At 40.3% G+C, this 21,167-nt stretch overlaps 2 protein-coding genes across 3 annotated transcripts; one reads left to right on the forward strand and one right to left on the reverse strand.

Annotated features, from left to right (window-relative positions):
- Positions 1 to 372: 372 nt before the first annotated feature.
- Positions 373 to 10,683, forward strand: LOC130213080 (protein LYRIC-like). Of its 2 annotated transcripts, XM_056444501.1 has the most exons (13): positions 373 to 988; positions 1,243 to 1,353; positions 1,958 to 2,039; positions 2,234 to 2,407; positions 3,310 to 3,360; positions 4,045 to 4,170; positions 4,561 to 4,644; positions 4,742 to 4,804; positions 4,899 to 5,044; positions 7,284 to 7,400; positions 7,713 to 7,823; positions 7,987 to 8,101; positions 9,378 to 10,683. In XM_056444501.1, the coding sequence occupies exons 1-13, from the start codon at positions 659 to 661 to the stop codon at positions 9,440 to 9,442; spliced, it is 1,575 nt and encodes a 524-aa protein (XP_056300476.1). In that variant the 5' UTR covers positions 373 to 658; the 3' UTR covers positions 9,443 to 10,683. The 2 variants fall into 2 exon arrangements, with proteins under 2 accessions (XP_056300476.1, XP_056300475.1); XM_056444500.1 differs by lacking the exon at positions 373 to 988 and having other exon boundaries at positions 1,186 to 1,353; positions 3,313 to 3,360.
- A 2,194-nt stretch (positions 10,684 to 12,877) lies between these two features.
- LOC130213293 (uncharacterized) lies at positions 12,878 to 20,529 on the reverse strand. Its single transcript, XM_056444783.1, has 4 exons — positions 20,334 to 20,529; positions 15,317 to 15,614; positions 15,026 to 15,171; positions 12,878 to 13,357 (listed from the first exon to the last, which is right to left on the reverse strand). Exons 1-4 carry the CDS (start codon positions 20,527 to 20,529, stop codon positions 13,119 to 13,121), a joined length of 879 nt encoding a protein of 292 aa, XP_056300758.1. The 3' UTR covers positions 12,878 to 13,118.
- Positions 20,530 to 21,167: the final 638 nt, after the last annotated feature.

Genomic DNA, 21,167 nt, shown 5'->3' on the forward strand with positions numbered 1-21,167 from the left:
TTGGCGCGATCACGGCCCGTCTGTGATGCCTTCATACGAGTGTGGAAAAATTTAATTGTGTGTTGTGAGTTAATTAGGTTGGGGAAAGTCCGAATATAGTTAAGACACTCGAAACATTAAGTGTGTGCGCTATTGCACCATGTCAATAGCAAATATGATACAAAAATGTTATTCCAAATAACTACCTGTAATTCTGCATAACGTTAATGCTGTCACTTACAATATATAATAAATATGTTGTCTTGAAAATTATTGCTACAACGTTTTTTTTTAAGTCAGTGGACAATAATATGCTATGGCAACTGCACATTACAAGCTACAGTGAAGGCAACGTTTCTCCTCAAGTCAAAACAGCCATATGAGGTGAATCTGGCTTGCTCGCGGTCACATTGTGGTGGTTGGCTAACGGAGGCGTATTATCTTACGATGATATAAGCTAACTTGCTAGTTAGCTAACTTAGTTTGTAACCGCAACCATAATTGGCTTTAGCTAGCTGGTTGTCTAGTCAGGCAGGTGTTGCTGGTGGATGAGGGTATACATCTATTGCCATCCATCATGTCGAAGCCGTTCCGTTATTTTTAGCTAGCTCTGAAGGATAGCGCAGCTAATAGTGGCAAGCAAAGCGTGACTAATCGGTCTGTTTGAAAAACGATACAAATGGAGCAGTGGCAGGACGCGGCCTCTCAGCAGTTCAAGCTGCTTACAACCCGTCTGAATGAACTGTTGTCAAATGGTTTGGGGCTGCTGCGCTCCGAGCTCGGCGTGGATTTGGGACTGAAGACCGAGCTTATTCCACCATGGGTGATCCTCTTAGCGGCATGTACCGGGCTGGTGCTGATGGTCGCTCTGTGGGCCTCAACCTGTCGGTCTCTCTTCAAGAAACGACCCACTGAAAGCGCCTTGGACGACGGCATTGAAGTAAAGTGGGGTGTCGGTAAACCTGTCAAACCCGAAGAACAGAAGAAAAAGAAGAAGAAGACGGAAAAGGCACGTTGCGTAATTAAAACCAACTTAAATCATGTGATAGCTTGATAGCTCGATAGCCTCGTCGTTAGCAATGCTAGTTGTTCAAGCTAACGCCACAGTGACAGTTGAGTCTCATGTCATGGCCCCGAGCTAGCGTCAGGCTATTGTCTAACCTGGCTGTGCTAACCTTACGCTGGTACATATCAATTGCTTAAAAGGAATAGTAACTGAAAATGTTCACGGCCCTCTACATTTGTTATTTACATTCATTCCAGAAAGCCCAGCCAAATGGGAGAGCTGTTGCTGAACCACAGGAAGAAGCCATTGCGTCGGAAGAGACAGTGCCACATCATCAGCCGCCAACACCAGAAGTTAAGGTTGCAGAGGTAAAGACCACCATGGCGATGTGACCTGAAACATCTGGATTTGTCCAGTGTGACGCATGTGCCCAGGTTGTGTTGGTATTAAGAATTGCCCTTCGCTGCACAAATTTATTTTTTCGGCTCCACTGTAAATCAAACTGTCACTCTGCCATGATGAACCAGACCAGTTGCCAGTGTTGGGTTACAGTTTTCTACTCGGCACAATTGTGGATCGGACGTCACACAGTCAAACATATCATCTAATGCCACCCTATGGATAGCACACTGTGGTGCCAAAGGTGCTGGATTCAAACGATAGAAATGTGCATACACTCAGGAATGGAAATGATGTTCACAAAAAGGATATGAAACATTTCCAGAGTCTTGGATATAGTTTCACTTATAAATAGATGTAGATTGAGCCATGCTGACTTGACTGCCTGTGGGGCAGTCCGCATTGAGCCCCAATGCGGACTGCACCACAGGCAGTGGTCCATGTCCATGGGGGAAATCATGTGTCCTGTGAAGTATCTCCACTGTTTCTATAAACCTGGTCGCAAAATCCCCGAAGTGTTTTTAAAAACAAGTTTTCTTTTCTACTTTATGCCCACTGTTTTTCTACTTCTAGTTAAAGAAGTCAAAGAAGAAGGCCAAACAAGCTGTTAAGGAGACAAAGGCCAGGACTGCAGATGGCAAAGAGCCAGAAGAAGGTGAAATATTATATATTGGATCATGAATAAGGTCAAAGTTGGTCCCTTTTTTTCTTGGCAAAAACATATTTTGTGTGTATTTGAACAGTCTTTCTTTGTCCTGCTAATCCATACCATATTTCATCACTAATCCCATAATAAAACCTTGCAGTAATTTGCAACTAATTCGACATACACTTGATGGTACTTTTAAGGCACATGGGAGACCAAGGTCAGCAACAAGGAGAAGCGTGAGCAGCGCAAGAAGGATAAGGGTTGCAGTGATGGCTCCGCCAGTCCTGGAGGAGGGGAAACGCAAGCATGCGTTCCCCCAGAACAGCCCAAGACCTCCACAGCCCCTGGACCTGCCAGCCAGAAGAAGAAGAAAGGTGGCAATTGGAAGAGGGAATCAGTTGGCGATTATTTTGTGCTTTCTTATTGTTTTTTCTTGCTTTTACTTGTATGTTTTCACACATCACAAACCTCCAGTCCATCTTGGGCAAACAGCCTGTAGAGCAGGGGTTCCCAAACTTTTTAGGCCACGCACCCCCTTCTACATCCCGACCGGGTTCACGCACCCCCAATCCCCCACACTTTTTCTTTTTTGCTCCGAGAAGAGTTGTTGACGGGGGGGCGTGCTCACCTGTGTGCGCGGATGTGTCAGCGCGTAACACGGCAGAGCGATGCGCGTTATGGGAGCGGCGGCGCTGGGCTTAGCCCAGAGGAGTGAAGCAGCGAAATGTGTAGACATAGAAACACTCTCAGACAGCAACTTGCTGTTACGTGCACCTGCTGCCAGTCTGACTCCGCTGTTTTGGGTGAATGACGTCACGTGCGACCTGGAGGTGTGAATCACTTGTGTGCCAATTTTTTTTAATTTTTTTAAATTAACATTCGGGGCTAATTAAAAAACATCCGGCTTTAGCCCCGGATGTTTTTTAGCCTAGGGACGCCACTGAGTCTCACGCTCAATGCGTGACACTTGAGAGCCCTGAGAATGTTTAATATTAATTATTACACTATTAGACCGCCATTACATGTTTCCTCTCGCGCACCCCCTAGAGACAGCTCGCGCACCACACTTTGGGAATCCCTTCTGTAGAGGGATGTTTTTGACTGTTGTTCTGCAGAGGCTGTTGTTACTTTTTAAATGCATGCATGTAATTGACTCCCAGAGGGAGTTTTCCCTGGAGGTGTTTGCGCCGAGTTGTGTGCATGCTCCCTTCATTAACAGGCTCTCATGGATAGAGTGCTTGACATTGACCTTTAAAAAAATATATTTTACTTTCAGGAGACTCTGGGAAAGTGAAGTCGGAGAAGATTGAGCCTGTTGTATCTCAAGGTAACTATTCGCAGATGGACTGGTTATCGGTTCAGAAATATACCCCAATAACTGATCTTATTAATGCAAAGTCTTTAATCGATGAAAAGTTCTCTATTCTTCACTGGGAACTCTCATATGCTAGTAGGGCTGCAACTAACAATTATTTTAATAACCGATTAATCTGTTGATACGTTTGTCGTCTAATCGATGAATCGGATAAAAAAATTTACATTAATTTCCAACCCTTTATTAAAAAACAGAACTGACAACCCTTTACTCGCTTGAGTTTACTCACCTGACTATTTGTGGTTTAATCGCGTCATTTGCATTGGTGAGGGGGCATAGCTTATCTCCGTTAATTTGCTCTGTGTAAACTCTTATCATTTCCCCCATCCACCGTGGAATAATTAACCACTATTTTTACGTTATACTCAACGCTGATTGGCTTTCGCAACGCAACATTATGGTCTTTCCTCTACCTCCGCTCCTTTTGTTGTTGTTTCTGCGCTCAACTCAATTTTTTTAATACTCGATCATCTGCAGTAATAATCATGCGACACAATGAATCGATAATGAAATTCGCTGCCATCTCTTTTAATAATCGATTTTTATTGATTTTATCGTTTCGTTGTTGCAGCCCTAGTTGCTAACTTGATCTTTGTTTTATTCTGCCGGAGTCTCAAGTTTCTCTCTTGGTATTAGTTGTTAACAGCAGTGAGGTGGTAGCGGTGGCTGCTACTATGACAGACATGGCTGTAAAGGCTCCTGCTCCCAATACCTGGACAACCAGTAGAGAGCAGGCGTCACTGTGGAGAGCGGAGATCGATGGTAAAAATGTTTAATCACTGAATAATCTAATAAACCGAGATGTTTTAAATTATAATTACGCAAATTCTCACTTGCAGAATTTGGAATGAGTTAACAAATATAACTAAACTTAACTGTTTGTAGAACAACACTGGGTTTTCCTATAGTGATTAATATGTGATTCATCAGAATTGATTGGTATCGTATCCAAAGCTACCAAGTAATGGCTGAGTTTCGAAGGGAACCAATGTAATAATTCTTAAAATAATCACATGATATAATGATATTGGGCTATACAAAATATACTGAATTGAATTGAATAACAAGCATTTTTTCACAGCTTACTGATGCACTGACTTGGTAAGTTAACGGTGTTCAATATTGACATCCTACCATCTGTGAATGTTTCAGAGTCGTGGACTGTGATTGACCGAAGCATGACTACAACGGAGCAAAGTGCGGCGTCTTTACCTGGACTGGGTGTTGGTACTGCTGGTAAGTATCCAATCAGAACCTGACTCAGCCCAAGATGTCAGCAGTTTACAAAGTGTTAAGGATGGCAGGTTGAGTCATGGCTCTTGTGTATCTGCAGAGCCTGTGAGCAATCTGCCCTGGCTCAGTCAGCCCAGAGTGGACGACGAGTGGTCTGGACACAGTAAGGACTCAGCGATTTACTGTCAATGGGACTTTCCACTTAAGGCACCCGCTCCCACTTGGAGCTATTTTCTGATGGTGTTTGTGTTGCTCAGATGGTGGTTCAGTGGACCCAAGCTCTGACTGGAACGCCCCCTCTGAAGCCTGGGGCAACTATGAAGAACCCACTCCTGAGACCCCTCCTGCTCTGGAGCAGCCCTTCCCTCAGCCTGCCACGGTGGATCTGTTAATTGGAGCTGCTGTAAGTGTATCCATGCTTGGGACAAAACCTGGCTTTGGGGTAGTTTTCTGGATGTTTAAAAAAAAAAAAAAAAAAAAAAAAAACTAGTAATTGATGACTCCTCTGGGTGCAGTTCCCATGGCAGCTGTCCTGGCTCTCTGCCCTGCCTCTAGCCTTGATGCTCATAGAAGTAGATTAGAAGACTACACACATGGCAGACATTTTCTCAGCATGAGAAATACTGGTGTGATTGATATCATGAATGATTTGAACATCACAATTTAATTGTTATGATAATGAACATTCATTTACTTATAGTGACATGAGTTGATGTTTGTCAATGTTTTTGGTACAAACACCGGATAGCGCCAGAGTTAGATTTTCAACTGATCGACCGCCTCATCAATCTTACATTGCACTCTAATAACTTAATTTAAAGGGTACCTGTAGCCCAAAACAACAACGTGCTACATCCATTAGGCGCATCAAATAAATCATATTTTCCCCGCCGCTATTGTCAACAAGTCACGCATAGCCCGAGGCTTTACATTTCTTTGTCAACATTCCGAGTCCGTGAACGCTTCAGTGCGCAGACATATTGCCAGTTATTTACTCATGTCAAAGGTCACTATGACGTAGAGTCGTTGAAAGGAATTCAGCCAATCCGGAGCCACTTCTACACGCGTTGCTTCTTGGGATAGATCGGTGGCCTCAAACCAGTTCACGTCTGGAGTTCACGCCAAGATGGCGCAGTGCAAGGCGTTCGGTTGTCTAAATAATAAACGGACTCACAAGACTAAAAAGTTATTTTGCGTGCCCAAACCTAGTACAGAGGAAAAGAAGGTGCTCAAAGAAGTGGCTGCACAATTTAGGAACCGGGCATACTTTAAAAACATTTACATTCAGCAGAAACTCCGTGGTATGTGAAGATCACTTCGATCCATATATTCAGAATATTAGTAATAATCACACCAACTCTGGTGATCGCAAATTAGCCTACATGAAACAACTGGCAAACTTACCGATTTGACAGTTCTCCCTCGGGTGCAGGCCCCCGAACATGTCGGCCGAACATTGCATCAATGAAAGACATCTCCAGCGCTGGCTTATGCGCGATGTAGCTATCAAGCTCACGCTTTTGTGTAAAGCAGATTAGGTCTAATGTCACTATATCATCGGACATAAATTTGTGTTCTTTACAACAAATGCACTATGTCTGTTTTTTGTGGCACACATTTCCCACAACTGCACCAAACGTCCGCCGACTTGCGTGCACGGTCCGCACGGTGAAGCATCTGTACCGGCGGTCCTTCGGCATCAACTTCATCAGAATCATCGCTATCGCTGTCACAATTAACTAAATGGGGATAGTCTGCTTTTAATGGTTCATACAAGTATCCAGTTGCTGAATCTGACAATCTTTCATCGTCCATATTTCGCCCGTTTTCTTTATTATTATCAAGTTCTCAGCATTTGTTTGCGAGCGCTCGACGTTGTTTACATTGGTTTCTGAACACATCCGCTGTGGTTGGCTGTCGATCTATCAACGATGTGACGTCACACCACCGGCGCCATATTCAAGCACCAGTGCAATGAAGCTTGTCGGAGTTGAGGGACTTTGAACAGCCTAAACTACGTATTGTTATTGAATACTGGACCGTCAGTGCATGAATAACCTTTAGAAACACATTATCTTTTGATCTGGCTACATATTCGCGATCTCAACAGGTACCCTTTAAGAAAAATGACTGATAGGATTTAGATTAAAATTAAGTAAAATAAAATATAGCCTGTCTTACCATAAAGGTCTGGGAAATTGACTCCACACTTCCGCATCAGCCCTACCTAATACAATCTATGACATTTTACACATTTTCCTCTGGAGCCACAAAAGGGCTTTCTATAACTTTGTTCATGTGTGCATTTGTGCTCCTCAAGATAATTATAGTTGTAGACAGACGTGGATGTGTAAAATCTCTCGAGTTGCCCCTTAAGTTGAGGCCACTGAGTTGAGCAGCATTGGTGATATGCACACCTTTTAGATATGATAATTATTAACCTAAATGTGGCATCTGTTGTCTGCTTCTGTGTGGTTGTCAACAATGTCACCGTGGCCAAGTAAGGAAGTTACTAAATCCTCCACATCATGGCTTAAAGTGCTCTGTTTAACTACAGTTTCTCCTTCCCAAGAGAGAGGCTTCATGTTCAGACAGTCAAACTTGTTGTTTATTTTGTTCTGTTTTCTGTCTGTTTCTTTCAGGACGATGATGAAGATGAGAAGGACAAGGGAGAGACTGCCGGTGATGGAGCGGCTAAAACTAAAAAGAAGAAAAAGAAGAAGAAAAAGACTGCTGAGGAGGAAGGAACAGCTGGCCAGGTAACTGCTCGTGAGCATACTACTATGGCAAATAAAAACCAAGGAAGCCTGTAGTCTGATTAATGCACTCAATGTAGAATGCTTTGTGGCCTTGTACTTCTAGATGTATATTACAGGGTTGATCGAGCCTGTATAATCCTGTAATGTTTCATAGCTAAGTACTAATTATTACATGGGAGTCTTCTCTTGTATCTGTTTGACATTCTTGGCCCTGTTGATCAGCTGATTCACATTGTGGTCTTTTACGTTTGCTGAAGTTTATTTTGAGTTCCCTGCAAAGTTTGGGTGTAAACTTTGCCTGTGTCCGTGAAGGGGGGGGAGCCAGAAAAGGACGTGGCACCTGCAGCCTCGGTGAAGAAGCAGCCGCCTGTTGTTCAGGAAAAGGCTGCTGCCGTCCAGCCTGTCAGAGGAGCTGCGGTCAAGGTCAGTGGTGCTGATATCAGACGCCAGAGCTTATCTTCTTAACAGCATTTGTCATATTTTTGTCATATTTAAAATAGTTAACAATTAGCGGCCTTGTTCTTTCATTGCTCGCTGAGGTGGTCTCCAGACTAAACAAAAAGGGAAATGTTCCTTTTTCTTGTAGGCGCGAGCGGAGCAACCAGTGAAGGACAACATATCCCAGAAACCCCCTGTCACACAAGTGCCAACTGATGGAGAGCCCAGTGCCAAGAACAACCTTTCTGCTTCAACACAACAAAGTAAGAAAATACATGTAGATATGTTTGTAATTTATGTAGGTGGACGAAATGACTGAGGCTTGAGAAATATTACAGGTAGATGTCAGTTCTGTCATTTTAAAAAGCCGTTCCCGGCTTTTTAAATGGGGAATGCACTTACAGTCATTGGAAAATTGCGTTATTACTTACTGTTACAACTTTAAATGGTCATAAACCTACATATATTTCAACAGTCTTCCTGTTTTAATAACATATTACATTGAGGTTTACATTTCCAAGATATTTAGTGTTTCTGACAATGTCCAACCCCAAAACTTTTAATTACACTATAATTTTTTTAAATCTGTATTCTCCCAAATTTTCCAGTAGTAGAATGTTTTTATAATTCACATTTATCATGAGTTCTCTGAACCATGTGTCTAATATTCAATTCAGTTTATTTTGTATAGCCCATTATCACAAATTATAAATTTGCCTCAGAAGGCTTTATAATCTGTACACATAAACATCCCTGTCCCAGGACCCTCACTTCAGATCAGGAAAAACTCCCAAAAAATATTTAAAACCCTTTCACAGGGAAAAAAGGGACGAAACCTTCAGGTGAGCAACAGAGCGATGGAAAGATGCAATAGATGTCATGGGTACAGAAATAATCATTACAGAGTTACAACACATTCAATGAGTATGACGGAGTGTATGAATAGTTGGTAGAAGTCATGGACCACGATCCAGACCTCCATGATCCATCAGGCAGATGGAGGTAGAGAGGAGGAGTGGGCGGAGCATCAACAGGGCCATGGCATCAGACCCAGCTAGGTCCAATGAACTCTATAAGACGTGAAGTCACAAGGACTCTGGAGAGGAAGCAGAGTTACTAATGTGCAATGGAGAGATGACAATTCAATATTATTGCACCATGTAGTTTTCATTAATATCTTGCTGTAGGCTAAGACGAATATTAATGCCATTTGTTAAGTGTTCAAAAAGCTGGGCAGGAACAAGCAGGTAAAAAAGGAACCATAGATGTTTTATTTATTACTATTATAGATTAATATGCCAGTATTGTATTTGTGGTATCATATTGTATCGGGTATCATGATATTTATGGCCGCTTTGGCAAGCTTTGTTCTTAATCAGATCAGTTTAGAATTGTAGTCAGAACAATCAAGTCTGTAGTTATAAAAGCTTGAGGTTTCATTAAACAATGTGGATGTGGTGAGGCGATAAAAAAAACACGTGAATAATGCATGTAGAGTTTTTGGACTAATCCCCACTCTGCCTCTTTGTATCTCCACAGAAAATGCTGAGGAGAGCCAAGGGCCCAAACCAGCGAAGAAGAAGAAGGCGCGGAGAGAGACATGAGACCGAGTTCCCTCTGCAGACCTCTGTATGCAAAAGACTTCATATCCTGTTTATGCAACACCTTTTGTGGCAAGAACTTTGAACTAAGGTCTTCATGATGGACTTAAACCTTCCAAACCAGTCTGGAAAATGAAACCGCTCTTACACACGTTTGTGTTGAAAACTGAATCTAATGTAAAGCGGTGTTGATGATTTTTAAGTATGCATTTGATACTCTTGATTCTGTCTTCTAATTCCACTAAATCAAGTAACTGAAAGAGTTGTATTGTACAATTAGATGTAGAAAATACTGATCTTGTTTAGCAGTCTCGATGTTGTGGTGGTGGCTAACGCCTGGAGTTTCCTGCATTGTGAATGAAAGCGGTCACTCGACACTGGGCTGTGTCATCGACTTGGCCTTTGCTTATGGAGTCTTTTATTTTGCTGTTTTGTGAGCCATGATGGTGCAGCAAGCTCTGCTGGTGGAAGAGCCCAGTGATCAAATGTCTGTGTCCGGGGATCGGCTCCAAGCGGCGTCAACATTTGTGACCTATACGAGACGGAAAAGGGAATCATGTCTGCTCTGTAACTCTGCATTCTTATCTGTGACTCTCTCCATCTGGTTTGTCTCTTGTCCGATGTTGTACTGCAGTGTTTGGAGATGCCCCTTGTTCCCTCGCTGTGTTTACTATCTGTGGCCAGAGCCTTTGATCGTAGATGTACTTTTGCAGTGTCATCAGCCTCTTCATGATTTTTCCACCTGTGGTTGATTCAAAAGTCTTCAGAACCTTTTGTAAAAAAACAGTTTGTAAGAAAAGAAAAGCTAAAGCCATATGTAAAAAGACTAAATAAAGGCCAGTTTTTCTATATTTGGGCTACTCTATATTGCAGTTCTTTTAGCGGGGGGGAAAGCAACCCACTTCTGTGTAATGGGATGACTATGAAGAAGATGTTATTTATGCTGCTATCAGAACACACAGATTTCATTGGCTGTCAGGTTAAAGCCTTTACAAAATACATACTCTGCTTTGTCAACTGTTTGATCATTCAAAGATAATGTATTGTCATTCCACAACACTTGGTGTGTACCTTTGTCCTTAAAAGAACCACAGGCATTTTAGACATTGGAGTTAAGTAATTCACTATCAGTTGAAAATGTGATGAATTGTCAGTTTGTTCCAGCGGGAAAATAGTCTTAAAGTCCAATTTGATGATTAGTAAATGTCTGTAATTGTGCAAAAAGATTAAATGATTAAACATCAGCTACATGGGCATGTTCTATTATTTTGTCAAATCAAAGCAACTGAATTAATCTTTAAATAAGCACACAAACATGTTTTGCTTGAGAGTAGATGTGTGGCCGATTTCTCATTCCATATCTTTACCTACACGTGTTCATTAACGAGTAAGTCTGTAAGGAGCAGCTGGAGAAGCTCAAGGAGGATCATCAGAAGCTGCTCATCTGCCTCCAAGAGAAGACCAAAGAAGAAAGAATGTCAAAGCCCTCATATCTGTTATAAAAAGTTATTAAACGAGTTCAGCAATCAACGACAAATTTACGAACAGAAGTTGCTCATCAAGAAAAACAGACAATAAAAATCACAAGTTAAAACTCCCAGCTTGAGGCTGAATGTGGTGCAACGTTTGAGGTCTAAACCCCCAAAGTGAAGTCATGAAATAATGCGTGTTGGTAAAGATCCCATGTTGGAAGCACCAGGGCTGGGTTTGAATAGCCTCCCCTGTGAGGACATCAGTTCCCAGAATGCCACGAGAGACATGCATCTCCTCCCGTAGTTACAGAGATAGAAAATGGTTAAAAAACCCACCAATTTCAGTTATTTCTCTTTATTGAAAACTTGAGTACATTAAGATATTCAAACAGAACGAGACGTGGATGAAGTCAGTAAAGAAACCCGTCATCCTCAGTTTTGGTCCAGAGTTCTCTGTGATCATCTGAGGAGAAAAGAATATACTGCACTCTACTAAATACTAAACAATGTTTAGATTTTCTACATATTTTACTATAGTTTTCTAAAAACACCTTTTTTTAAGATAATGTACTTTACATTTTTTGGACATAGTATAACTTTTCTCCAACATATAGCTTCTTTGAGCATGAGACTGATTTGTTACTGTATTTTCAACATATTACTTTTAGCTTTTAATAATGTATTTCGCCAAAGTAAATTGTGACTTTTTTAGGGCTTTTCCTTTTTAACAATGCTGTGCTTTTTCAAAGACTGAATATACTATGACTTTTGAAAGATTTTTTACATACTTTGACTTTACATACTTATCAATAACTTGTTATGACATACATGCTCTAGTCTATACTATACTCTTGACATATTATGGTATTCTTTGACTTTATTACTTTTTTAAAGACTATTTTCAATACACCATACTTTTGGCTTATTTGAGATCTTATATCGTATTATGACTTTTCTATGTCATAGAACCAAGACAGATGACGTAAAATGTACAGATTGTAAAACCCTCTTAGGCAAATTTGTAATATTGGGAATAAAATTGTATTGCATACCATACTATTTGACCATTTAATAACATACCATATTACTAAAACAATAGTTTTGGTATAGTACAAGGCATTTGCGAGGTCACCTACAAAGCCTTGATTGGTGATGCACCATCATATCTTAAGGAGCTTGTAGTACCATATTGCTCCACTAGAGAGCTGCGCTCACTAAATGCTGGGCTATATATATATATTTCAGACAAGGAAAAACAATAATTCAGATGAATGAATAAGATGGTGGTGTCATGTTTGTAAACGCATAGCGATCGATGACCTGACGTAGTGATGTTCTGCTGCATCGTAAATGATGGAGGTTAGTCTTTCCATTTAAATATACTCTGCCATTACATTTCTCCAGTGTGTGGTTTTCAGACAAGGAAAAACAATATATATATATATATATATCCTGGAGAGGGATCCTCCTTTGTTGTTCTCCTGAAGGGTTCTTACCTTTTTTTTACCCTGAAAGGGTTTTTTCTGTTTTTTTGGGAGTTGTTCCTGATCTGATGTGAGGTCAAAGGTCAGAGATGATGTATGTGTACAGATTGTAAAGCCCTCTGAGGCAAATGGGTGATTGTGGGCTATGCAAAATAAACTAAATTTGACATACATAAACATAAAAAATAAATGTATTAGCATATTTTTTACATTTGTTAAACAGTTGAACAGAAGTCTATGGACCTCAAAAACATTAATTGGAGAATAAGGATACATTACTCGACTGAATATATATATATATATATATATATATTGCAAACATTTGCAATACAACACCTACACCACGTTGCTGGAGGGAATGGAGGCACGAGACTGATGCTAAGAAACACTTGCACCTTTTCCACAGGGACTACCAAAATCAGCATAAAATTAAAGTTACATCTCGTGAGTGGCTTTAAATAAACTGTTACAGCTACTAAAAAACAGGTAATATTGGTTTTATTGTAAGCCATTAGGCTTCAAGGCAAAGTGGCACTGCACTGGGCCTGAACCCATCACCTGTGCCGCATATTAGAGCAGAACTTGTCACCTTTCCACTAGTGACGCCGAGAAAAACTTGATTTCATTGTGCATATGAAATTAACTGCACTGGTGGCCGGTTTGCTGGACCACAAATGGTTCCCTTGGTTCTCCATGGCACCACTCATGTCACAATCGTCCATCTTATTGTTCGGATCCCAGCGAGTGAAATTTACGTGACGATCCTCGACCCAGAACCAGAACTCGAGGGTGCAGGTGTATCGAAGGCCCAGCCACACGAAGGGAGAGGTTGACGGCCTTCAACTCGGCCCAGGAATGGGTCTCCTCGTCGACAATGGAAGCCAGGTGCATGTCGTGGTCCCGGCAGTAGTTCAGCGCAGCTTCCCACGTCTTGTTCTCCGCGATCAACATAAAGGATGATGCTAGAAGAGTGACGGGAAACTAAATAAGTGAACAAACACGTCTGCATTCCTCCGGTGACATCCTCATGACAAAGACGCCCTCAGCAAGCCCGTCAACTCTTATTTAACAATCCTGTTACATTCAAATGTACTAACATCTTCTACCCTTGGGGTCAATTTGACCCCAGCAATGAAAACGATCCAGAAAATTATTAGAATTAATATTGTTTCCCAAGTTTAAGTGTGAGATACTTTATGTGTGTTTGTTGACTACCTAAATAGCCCTTTAAATAAATAAAAAAGTTGATATTTCTGATATATTTTACACAGTGAAAAACAGCCTGGGGTCAAATTGACCCCAAAGAACACCGATGTCCAGGACATTGAAAACTATCATCGTGTGAATTTTATGTTTTCCCAGTTGTCCTGAAATATGAAATATGAAGCAAAAATAATGATGTCAATATTTTTTTTAGAGACGTTAAACTTTGAATGGGGTCAAATTGACCCCAAAGGTAATAGGAGGGTTAAGCAAAAAATTCATCTTTTAAAAAAAATGTCAGAACATAAAACAAAATGGTGAACAATAGAGAGAACAAGGGGAGAAGATTTCCCAGGAAGCGAACATGCCGAATTCAGCCCACGTGATGGAATTCATGAACCACGGCCGGCCGTCACTTGCAGAAACACTTCCAAATTATTTTTTGTTATTGTCTAATAGAGAGGAGACATACGTCGTACACATACATCAAGATACATCATGCATCAAGCTGTGGGCCCTGTGGACATCACTGGATGAAAATAAAACGAGAGCCTTTCCCCCAATTAGCCTTAATTGGCCTTTACATAAATCTTGTCAATTAAAAACCATCGGAGTAGAGTTTTACACTAGAGCGTGATGGTTTTTGCTGGTTATTGTTCCACATTCAACCTCAAAGCCAGTAAAGGTGCTGCTCACTGTGTACCTAAACAATAATTCTGAACCTGAAACCTCAGAATAAACACACTTATCACACACTGGAGAAATGTAATGGCAGAGTATATTTAAATGGAAAGACTAACCTCCATCATTTACGATGCAGCAGAACATCACTACGTCAGGTCATCGATCGCTATGCGTTTACAAACATGACACCACCATCTTATTCATTCATCTGAATTATTGTTTTTCCTTGTCTGAAAACCAACTAAATGCCACATTTATTTAAATCTGCCCTCATCCATGTATTTTGTTTCTGTGATTTCAAAAAAGCTCAGACACAAACACACACGGAGACACACATACGCACAGACACAGAGGCACACACACACATAGACACACACATGCACAGACACAGAGGCAGACACAGAGGCACACACACACAGAGGCACAGACACAGACAGAGGCGCGCACACACACACACACACACACACACACACACACACACACACACACACACACACACACACACACACACACACACACACACACACACACACACACACACACACACACACACACACACACACACACACACACACACACACACAGAGGCAGAGACACAGACAGAGACACACACAGAGGCACAGACAGAGACACACACACACGGATAGAGGCACACACACACACAGACACACAGACAGAGGCACACACAAACACACACCTTCAGTCTTTTGTCTTATAATAAAATATAAATAAACATGGCGGACCTTTTATCGTGCCGTAGATCTTCACTTCACACAGAGGGAGGAAGTGTTTTCCCGGGAAGGACACGGTGACGTAGCGCCCTGACAAACCCGTATCGCAATCGAATCGTTGATGCTTATCATACGGGAAGATTCCGATGCGCTTACACCTAGAAAAGAGAAAAAGGTGAACATCCGGTAAGACGGAGAGATGCAGATCTAAAAATCAAAGTTAAAACAAGTCGGACGGGCCTGAAACCTCGTTGAAAATGTGAAACAAAGCCATTTGAAGTCACATGAAGGCGTCGGACTCACAGGGCGTTGGCGGCGCCGTTGTCCTTCCGAGAGTTCCCGATGTGAATCTGGGCACCGGTTATATTCGTATATTTAAATGTAGCTTGAAAGATAGTGATGTAATGTATTGTGTAGACGCCCAGCAGGTCGATTCTCCACCAGGAGTTCATCTGTTCTTGTGTGTGAGAACAGGTCTGTACGTTCCCATCCATGGCTCTGCCAGAGACGTGTACCAAACCAGCTTCACTACCATCATCTTCAGTGAAGTTTGACGACTGGGATGTCGCCCCCTTCAGGTCAGTTTGTGCGTTGCAGAGAGCTGTGGAGGAAAACACGGAAAGTATGTTTGTACTTTATTTTTTTGCATGACTTGAGAGGAAATAGACTTTGGCGCCACGATGCATTAAGTCCTAGCGGTTTTTCGGTTGTATATTTTTTAAATTTCATTTTTCCACGTCCAGTTACTGGAAATAATAATAATAATAATAACTTTATTTATAGAGCACCTTTAAAAACAAAGTTTACAAAGTGCTCGATTGAGTCAAGGCAAAACAAATAGAATAGTAAGAAACAAATATAACATCTACAAAATATATATATAAATATATTAAAATTAAATATAAAAAACAGACAAACTGAATTAGGGGAACCAAAGTTCTGCATGATATCTGTTGAAGCTATTTATTTTGACATTTGTATTTAGTTTTATTGTGAAGTAATATTGATTATTCATTGTTTATTTTGATATAATAGAAGAGTTTTTTCTTATGATAATTTTAGTTTAGTTCATTGAGATTGTTGTTTAAATATATTTAGCTTTAGGTTCACTGATTGCGTAACACTGGTTTCATGAAGGTGTGGGTAGCTTCAGGACCAGCATGCACCTGGGTGGCCGATAGTTTTTTACCAGTGTCAGCATTTTGTTAGTTCTTTTTGTTTGTTTAGTAAATACATTATCAGAATAATGACACACGGAGATGGACATTACTTTCTTTTGCCTGCGTGAACTAAAAAGAAAAAACACGGTGCGTCAGTGGCAATTAGATTTATAGTTTCATTTGATTTCTAAAGACAAATAACCTCTACAATATCAGTGCATAAGCACAGAATGCTCATCCATCGTTAGTCACATCTGAGGGACACAATTATGATTAATTTGGGACGTTTGATCAATTTCCAGTAAATTGAAATTTTTGTGGTAAATCAAGGAGATTAGCACAATAATGTTCACGCCCGTCAACATAATAGGAGGACTGCAACACACACACACACACACACACACACACTGCGTGTCCTTCACATTTGCCTCAGCAGACAAACATTTTATGTTCATGCAAACACAGACAAATCTATCTGTAAATCATTCGGTTATTGGAGGTCTGCTGCAAAATTAATGTCATTATCATTTACATGTTTATGTTCAACAAATAAGAATACCAACAAATACGTGTTGTCAATAAATGACACTGCGTCACTGATGGTTTAGTTATAGCTAGAAACTCAAAATAATAAATATATAATATATATAATTATAATATATATAACATATATATATTGTTGTAGGAGAAAATGTGTTAACAGTTGTCTCTCCCAAATGTCTATGGGGGTAATCTAAACCGCCTGGGTGGGACCAACCGAAAAGATCACAAACCGATGACCTGGGTGGGACCAACCGAAAAGGTCACAAACCGATGACTTGAGGGGAAACAGATGGACTCTGGAATGTGTACATCTCGGCGAGGTGTATAAAGAGGAGGAGAATCAACCAAGAAGGCAGCATTAAGTCTGAGACTTCTCATTCGGAGGGTTCGGATTTTGCTCCGCTCAGCTGGGTGTTTCCATGACTTGATTGTGTGATTACTTATTGTCTGATGACTTATTGGTCTAGTTGACTCACTTGTCCACTTGTTTGTACCTGGCTCACATTCTGATCATTTGTGAACTTGTTACTATATAATAAAGTGTGATAAGACCACCATGCTTAAAACACTTTTGATTTCTCACAAGGCATCGGAACATTTATTCCACCACATATATAAATCTATTATATATAATGTTATACAATATATAATATATATACAAACTGATGGTTTAGTTATAGCTAGAACCTCAAAATAATAAATATATAATATATATCATTATAATATGTATGTAACAGATGGGTTAGGGTTAGGGTTATATTATATATATATTATTTATTCTTTATTTCAGACACCAAGTTCCATATAAAATAACAGACATACAACTATAAAAAAGAGAGAAAACAAGAAGATACAACATACATAATACAGTTCATTAAAAAGTATGAAGACTTTTGTGCCAATGTCGTCTTATGTTCGAAGTAAATCGATAGCAGCTCTTTAGGGTTGTCCAGTCGACACATGAAACCATACATCAATTGTCTCAAGAGCGCCTCACAGGTTGGTACGTGCTTAGACACAAACAACTGACTAGCACTATGCCACCTAGGCACATGAAGCAGCAATCTAAAAGCATCATTGTAAGCTACTTTCAGTCTCAGTATACTCCTTTTCCTGTGATTAGACCACAACTGAGCAGTGTACAATGGTGTTATGTAGGTTCTAAACAGGGAACATTTAACTGAATCTGAGCACATAGAAAATTCCTTAATAACATATTGGCCTGAGAATATATTTTACAGCGCTGTCGATATATATCGTTGTCATCTGTCCAATCATCAGAAATGACATGGCCCAGATATTTTATTTCCTCACAAACACCAAGGGGACTGCCAGACAAATAAAAGGTTGGGAAGGTTAATTTCCTGTCCTGATTACTTCTGACTATCATTATGTGGCTTTTCTTTGCATTATATTTCATATCATGATGTATGCCATACTGTGAGCACACCCTCAGCATCCCAGCACTATATGGGCTGAGTAACACCAAATCATCTGCGTACATCAGATGATTGACAATAGATTCACCAACAAGACAGCCTGTATTTGTCTTATTCAGCTGGCTTGATAAGTCGTCCATATAAACATTAAACAAAAAGGGAGATAAAATTCCTCCTTGTCGAACTCCATTACCAACATAGAAAGGAGCTGATACAACATTGTCCCATTTAACATGAAAAGTTTGATTAGCATACCAGAACACCAAAATCCTCACAAGAGGTTTAGGGACCCCTCTCGCTAGCAGCTTCATAAACATAGTTTCATGACAAATTCTATCGAAAGCTTTGGAAGCATCAATGAAGCATAAAAATACAGATGAATTAAGATTTGTGTACCTAGAGATTGTCCTTCAGAGCATAGATACAGAGATCAGTACCATGTTTTCTTTTAAACCCAAACTGATTGTCAGCAGTCAGGACATACATTTCCAATTTCATGAATAGAATTCTCTCAAACACTTTAGACAAGATACTGGCTAATGCAATGGGTCGATAGTTGTCTATGCTGTTCAGTTTACCAGCCTTATCTTTAAGAACAGGCACTAACAGTACTGACATAATAGAGTTCGGTAGAACACCATGAACCATAATTCCAGTAAGACACATGGCTAGGAATGGACTGAGTCTATAACTGGCATTTTTTAGATGCTCTGCAGAAATACAATCCATACCACAAGCTTTGTTGTTGTCTATGTGGATGGATTCATAAATATCTACTGATCTAACTATCATGTCTGCAGAGAGACCTTTATATTCATTATAAATTCTAACGGTGTTACTTTTAACACAATTAAATAGTTTACTGTAGTGCTCACGCCATAGATCAGCAATCTTCTCTGGACAACTAACCCCCTCGATATCAGAAGGGAGGGGAGTTCTGTTATTATTTATGATCTTGACCTCCATCCAGAAGTCAGTGAGATTGTTATTCTGCATCTTTCTGGCCAGCGAGTCTGCTCTCATTGTGTTTTAATTTTTCTTCATAAAACGAAGTGCATTTTTAAATCTAGCATTTGTGAGTTTTTTGTTATCAAGCAACACTCCCTGTCTGGGTCTGCCTGCCTCTGACCAGAGTCTAAATGCCTCTCTAGCAGCAGCATGTTGCTCAGTCATTCCAGCCAGGCCATATGTTAGGGACCTTACTCCTGTGATTAATAAAATATTATATATATGTTATATAATATATAAATATATATACAAACTGATGGTTTAGTTATAGTTAGAACCTCAAAAAAATAAATATATAATTATAATATATATATATATATGTTATATAATAATACATACAAACTGATGGTTTAGTTATAGCTAGAACCTCAAAAAAATAAATATATAATTATAATATATATATATATATGTTATATAATAATACATACAAACTGATGGTTTAGTTATAGCTAGAACCTCAAAATATATATATATATAATTATAACACGTTTAATAAAGTAAAATTCTGTCACAGGTGGAACTTTCTTCTGATGTTTTAACCCTTGTGTTGCCTTCGGGTCATTTTGACCCGATTCAATATTTAACCCTCCTGTCGCCTTCGGGTCAATTTGACCCGATTCAATGTTTAATGTCGGTGTTCTTTCGGGAGTCAACAAACAAACATAAAGTACCTCACACTTAAACTTGGAAAACAATATTAATTATAATAATTTTCTGGAGATTTTAATAGCTGGGGTCATATTGACCTCAAGGGTAAAATATGTTAGTAAATATAAAGGTAACAGGAGGGTTAAACATTGAATCGGGTCATATTGACCCGAAGGCGACAGGAGGGTGAAACATTGAATCGGGTCAAATTGACCCGAAGGCAACACAAGGGTTAAGAGACAACGGACAATTAATTGCAATAACGAGCTACACCTACACTGGTGAATATTATAAGACCGAACAAAAAGCAAATGTTGAATCTGTGGACTTTGTGTAATGAGATTTCCGTTTGACAACTTTTAATATCCGAGTTCATAAAAGCAGAAACACCTTGAAGCTGAAGCACAAAACAAAGTCACTCACCCTGAATGAAAATGACATCCAAAATAAAAGTCCACCAAAACAAAAGCTATACTTATATTCACAGTGTGCCGAAACATTCATAGAAGCTCAGGAATGTACCTGCGAGTTGGCGAAGTCCAGCGCGCTGCGCCTGTGGCCCAGCTGGGCGCAGCACCGGGCCATCCCCTCCAGCATGTCCCTCCTGACCGTCAGGTTGGTGCGGGAGACCCACTGCTGGCAGCCGCCGTACGCCTCCAGTGCTTCCTGTGAACGGCGAGCATTGGCGCCCTCTGGTGGCCAGTGGTGTGAATGACATGGCGCCACACGGCCCAGTGTTTGAATGGATTTGGTCTCACTAGGTTGGAGAAACACGTGTGTTTGTGTGTGTGTGTGTGTGTGTGTGTGTGTGTGTATGTGTGTGTGTGTGGTGTGGTGTGTGTGCAGGGCCGGTTCTAGCCCTTTGGTTGCCCTAGGCGAAATTGAGTTGTGTGCCCCCCCCCCCCCCCACACACACACACTTTCTTTTTTATTATTTTAAATAATTTATTACACTCAAAGTTAGGATTACATCAACTCCATAAATGGTGCAAAATGCTCTTAAGCACCTGTAAGGACATTTAAGCAAAGTATGACCCTATACCCTAACTATACCCTCAACAAACAAAAGTGCTTTTATGGATACTGTACGTACCAATACAAAATTAAAACATTGAAGTTCTTAGTAGTTATATCCCCATCTCAAATAATAGAAGATGAACAGTTGTTTCTGGTATTTCTATTCACCTTCAAAATTGACACAGCATTAAAATGTGACTCGTCTGGACTTCCTGATGGCAAATTCGTTGATGGTATCAAATGATATTTTACTTGAGACCTCTTGGTTGATGCTCATCAGCCCAGTGAGGCGTTCCTGACTCATGGTTGACCTCAGGTAGGTATTACGTAATTTTAATT

This window comes from Pseudoliparis swirei, chromosome 22, assembly GCF_029220125.1.
Source record: "Pseudoliparis swirei isolate HS2019 ecotype Mariana Trench chromosome 22, NWPU_hadal_v1, whole genome shotgun sequence".
NCBI classification, from domain to species: domain Eukaryota; kingdom Metazoa; phylum Chordata; class Actinopteri; order Perciformes; family Liparidae; genus Pseudoliparis; species Pseudoliparis swirei.

Excerpts from the sequence above, each read along its gene's own strand:
- LOC130213080 (XM_056444501.1), top strand. The coding sequence starts at position 659 with ATGGAGCAGTGGCAGGACGCGGCCTCTCAGCAGTTCAAGCTGCTTACA. Across the intron at positions 2,408-3,309 it reads CAGCCAGAAGAAGAAGAAAG|GAGACTCTGGGAAAGTGAAG; the intron begins GTGGCAATTGGA and ends TTTTACTTTCAG. Across the intron at positions 4,805-4,898 it reads CGACGAGTGGTCTGGACACA|ATGGTGGTTCAGTGGACCCA; the intron begins GTAAGGACTCAG and ends TGTGTTGCTCAG.
- LOC130213293 (XM_056444783.1), bottom strand. The coding sequence starts at position 20,529 with ATGTCATTCACACCACTGGCCACCAGAGGGCGCCAATGCTCGCCGTTC. Across the intron at positions 15,172-15,316 it reads AACGGCGCCGCCAACGCCCT|GTGTAAGCGCATCGGAATCT; the intron begins GTGAGTCCGACG and ends TCTCTTTTCTAG. Across the intron at positions 13,358-15,025 it reads GATCTACGGCACGATAAAAG|CATCATCCTTTATGTTGATC; the intron begins GTCCGCCATGTT and ends TCACTCTTCTAG.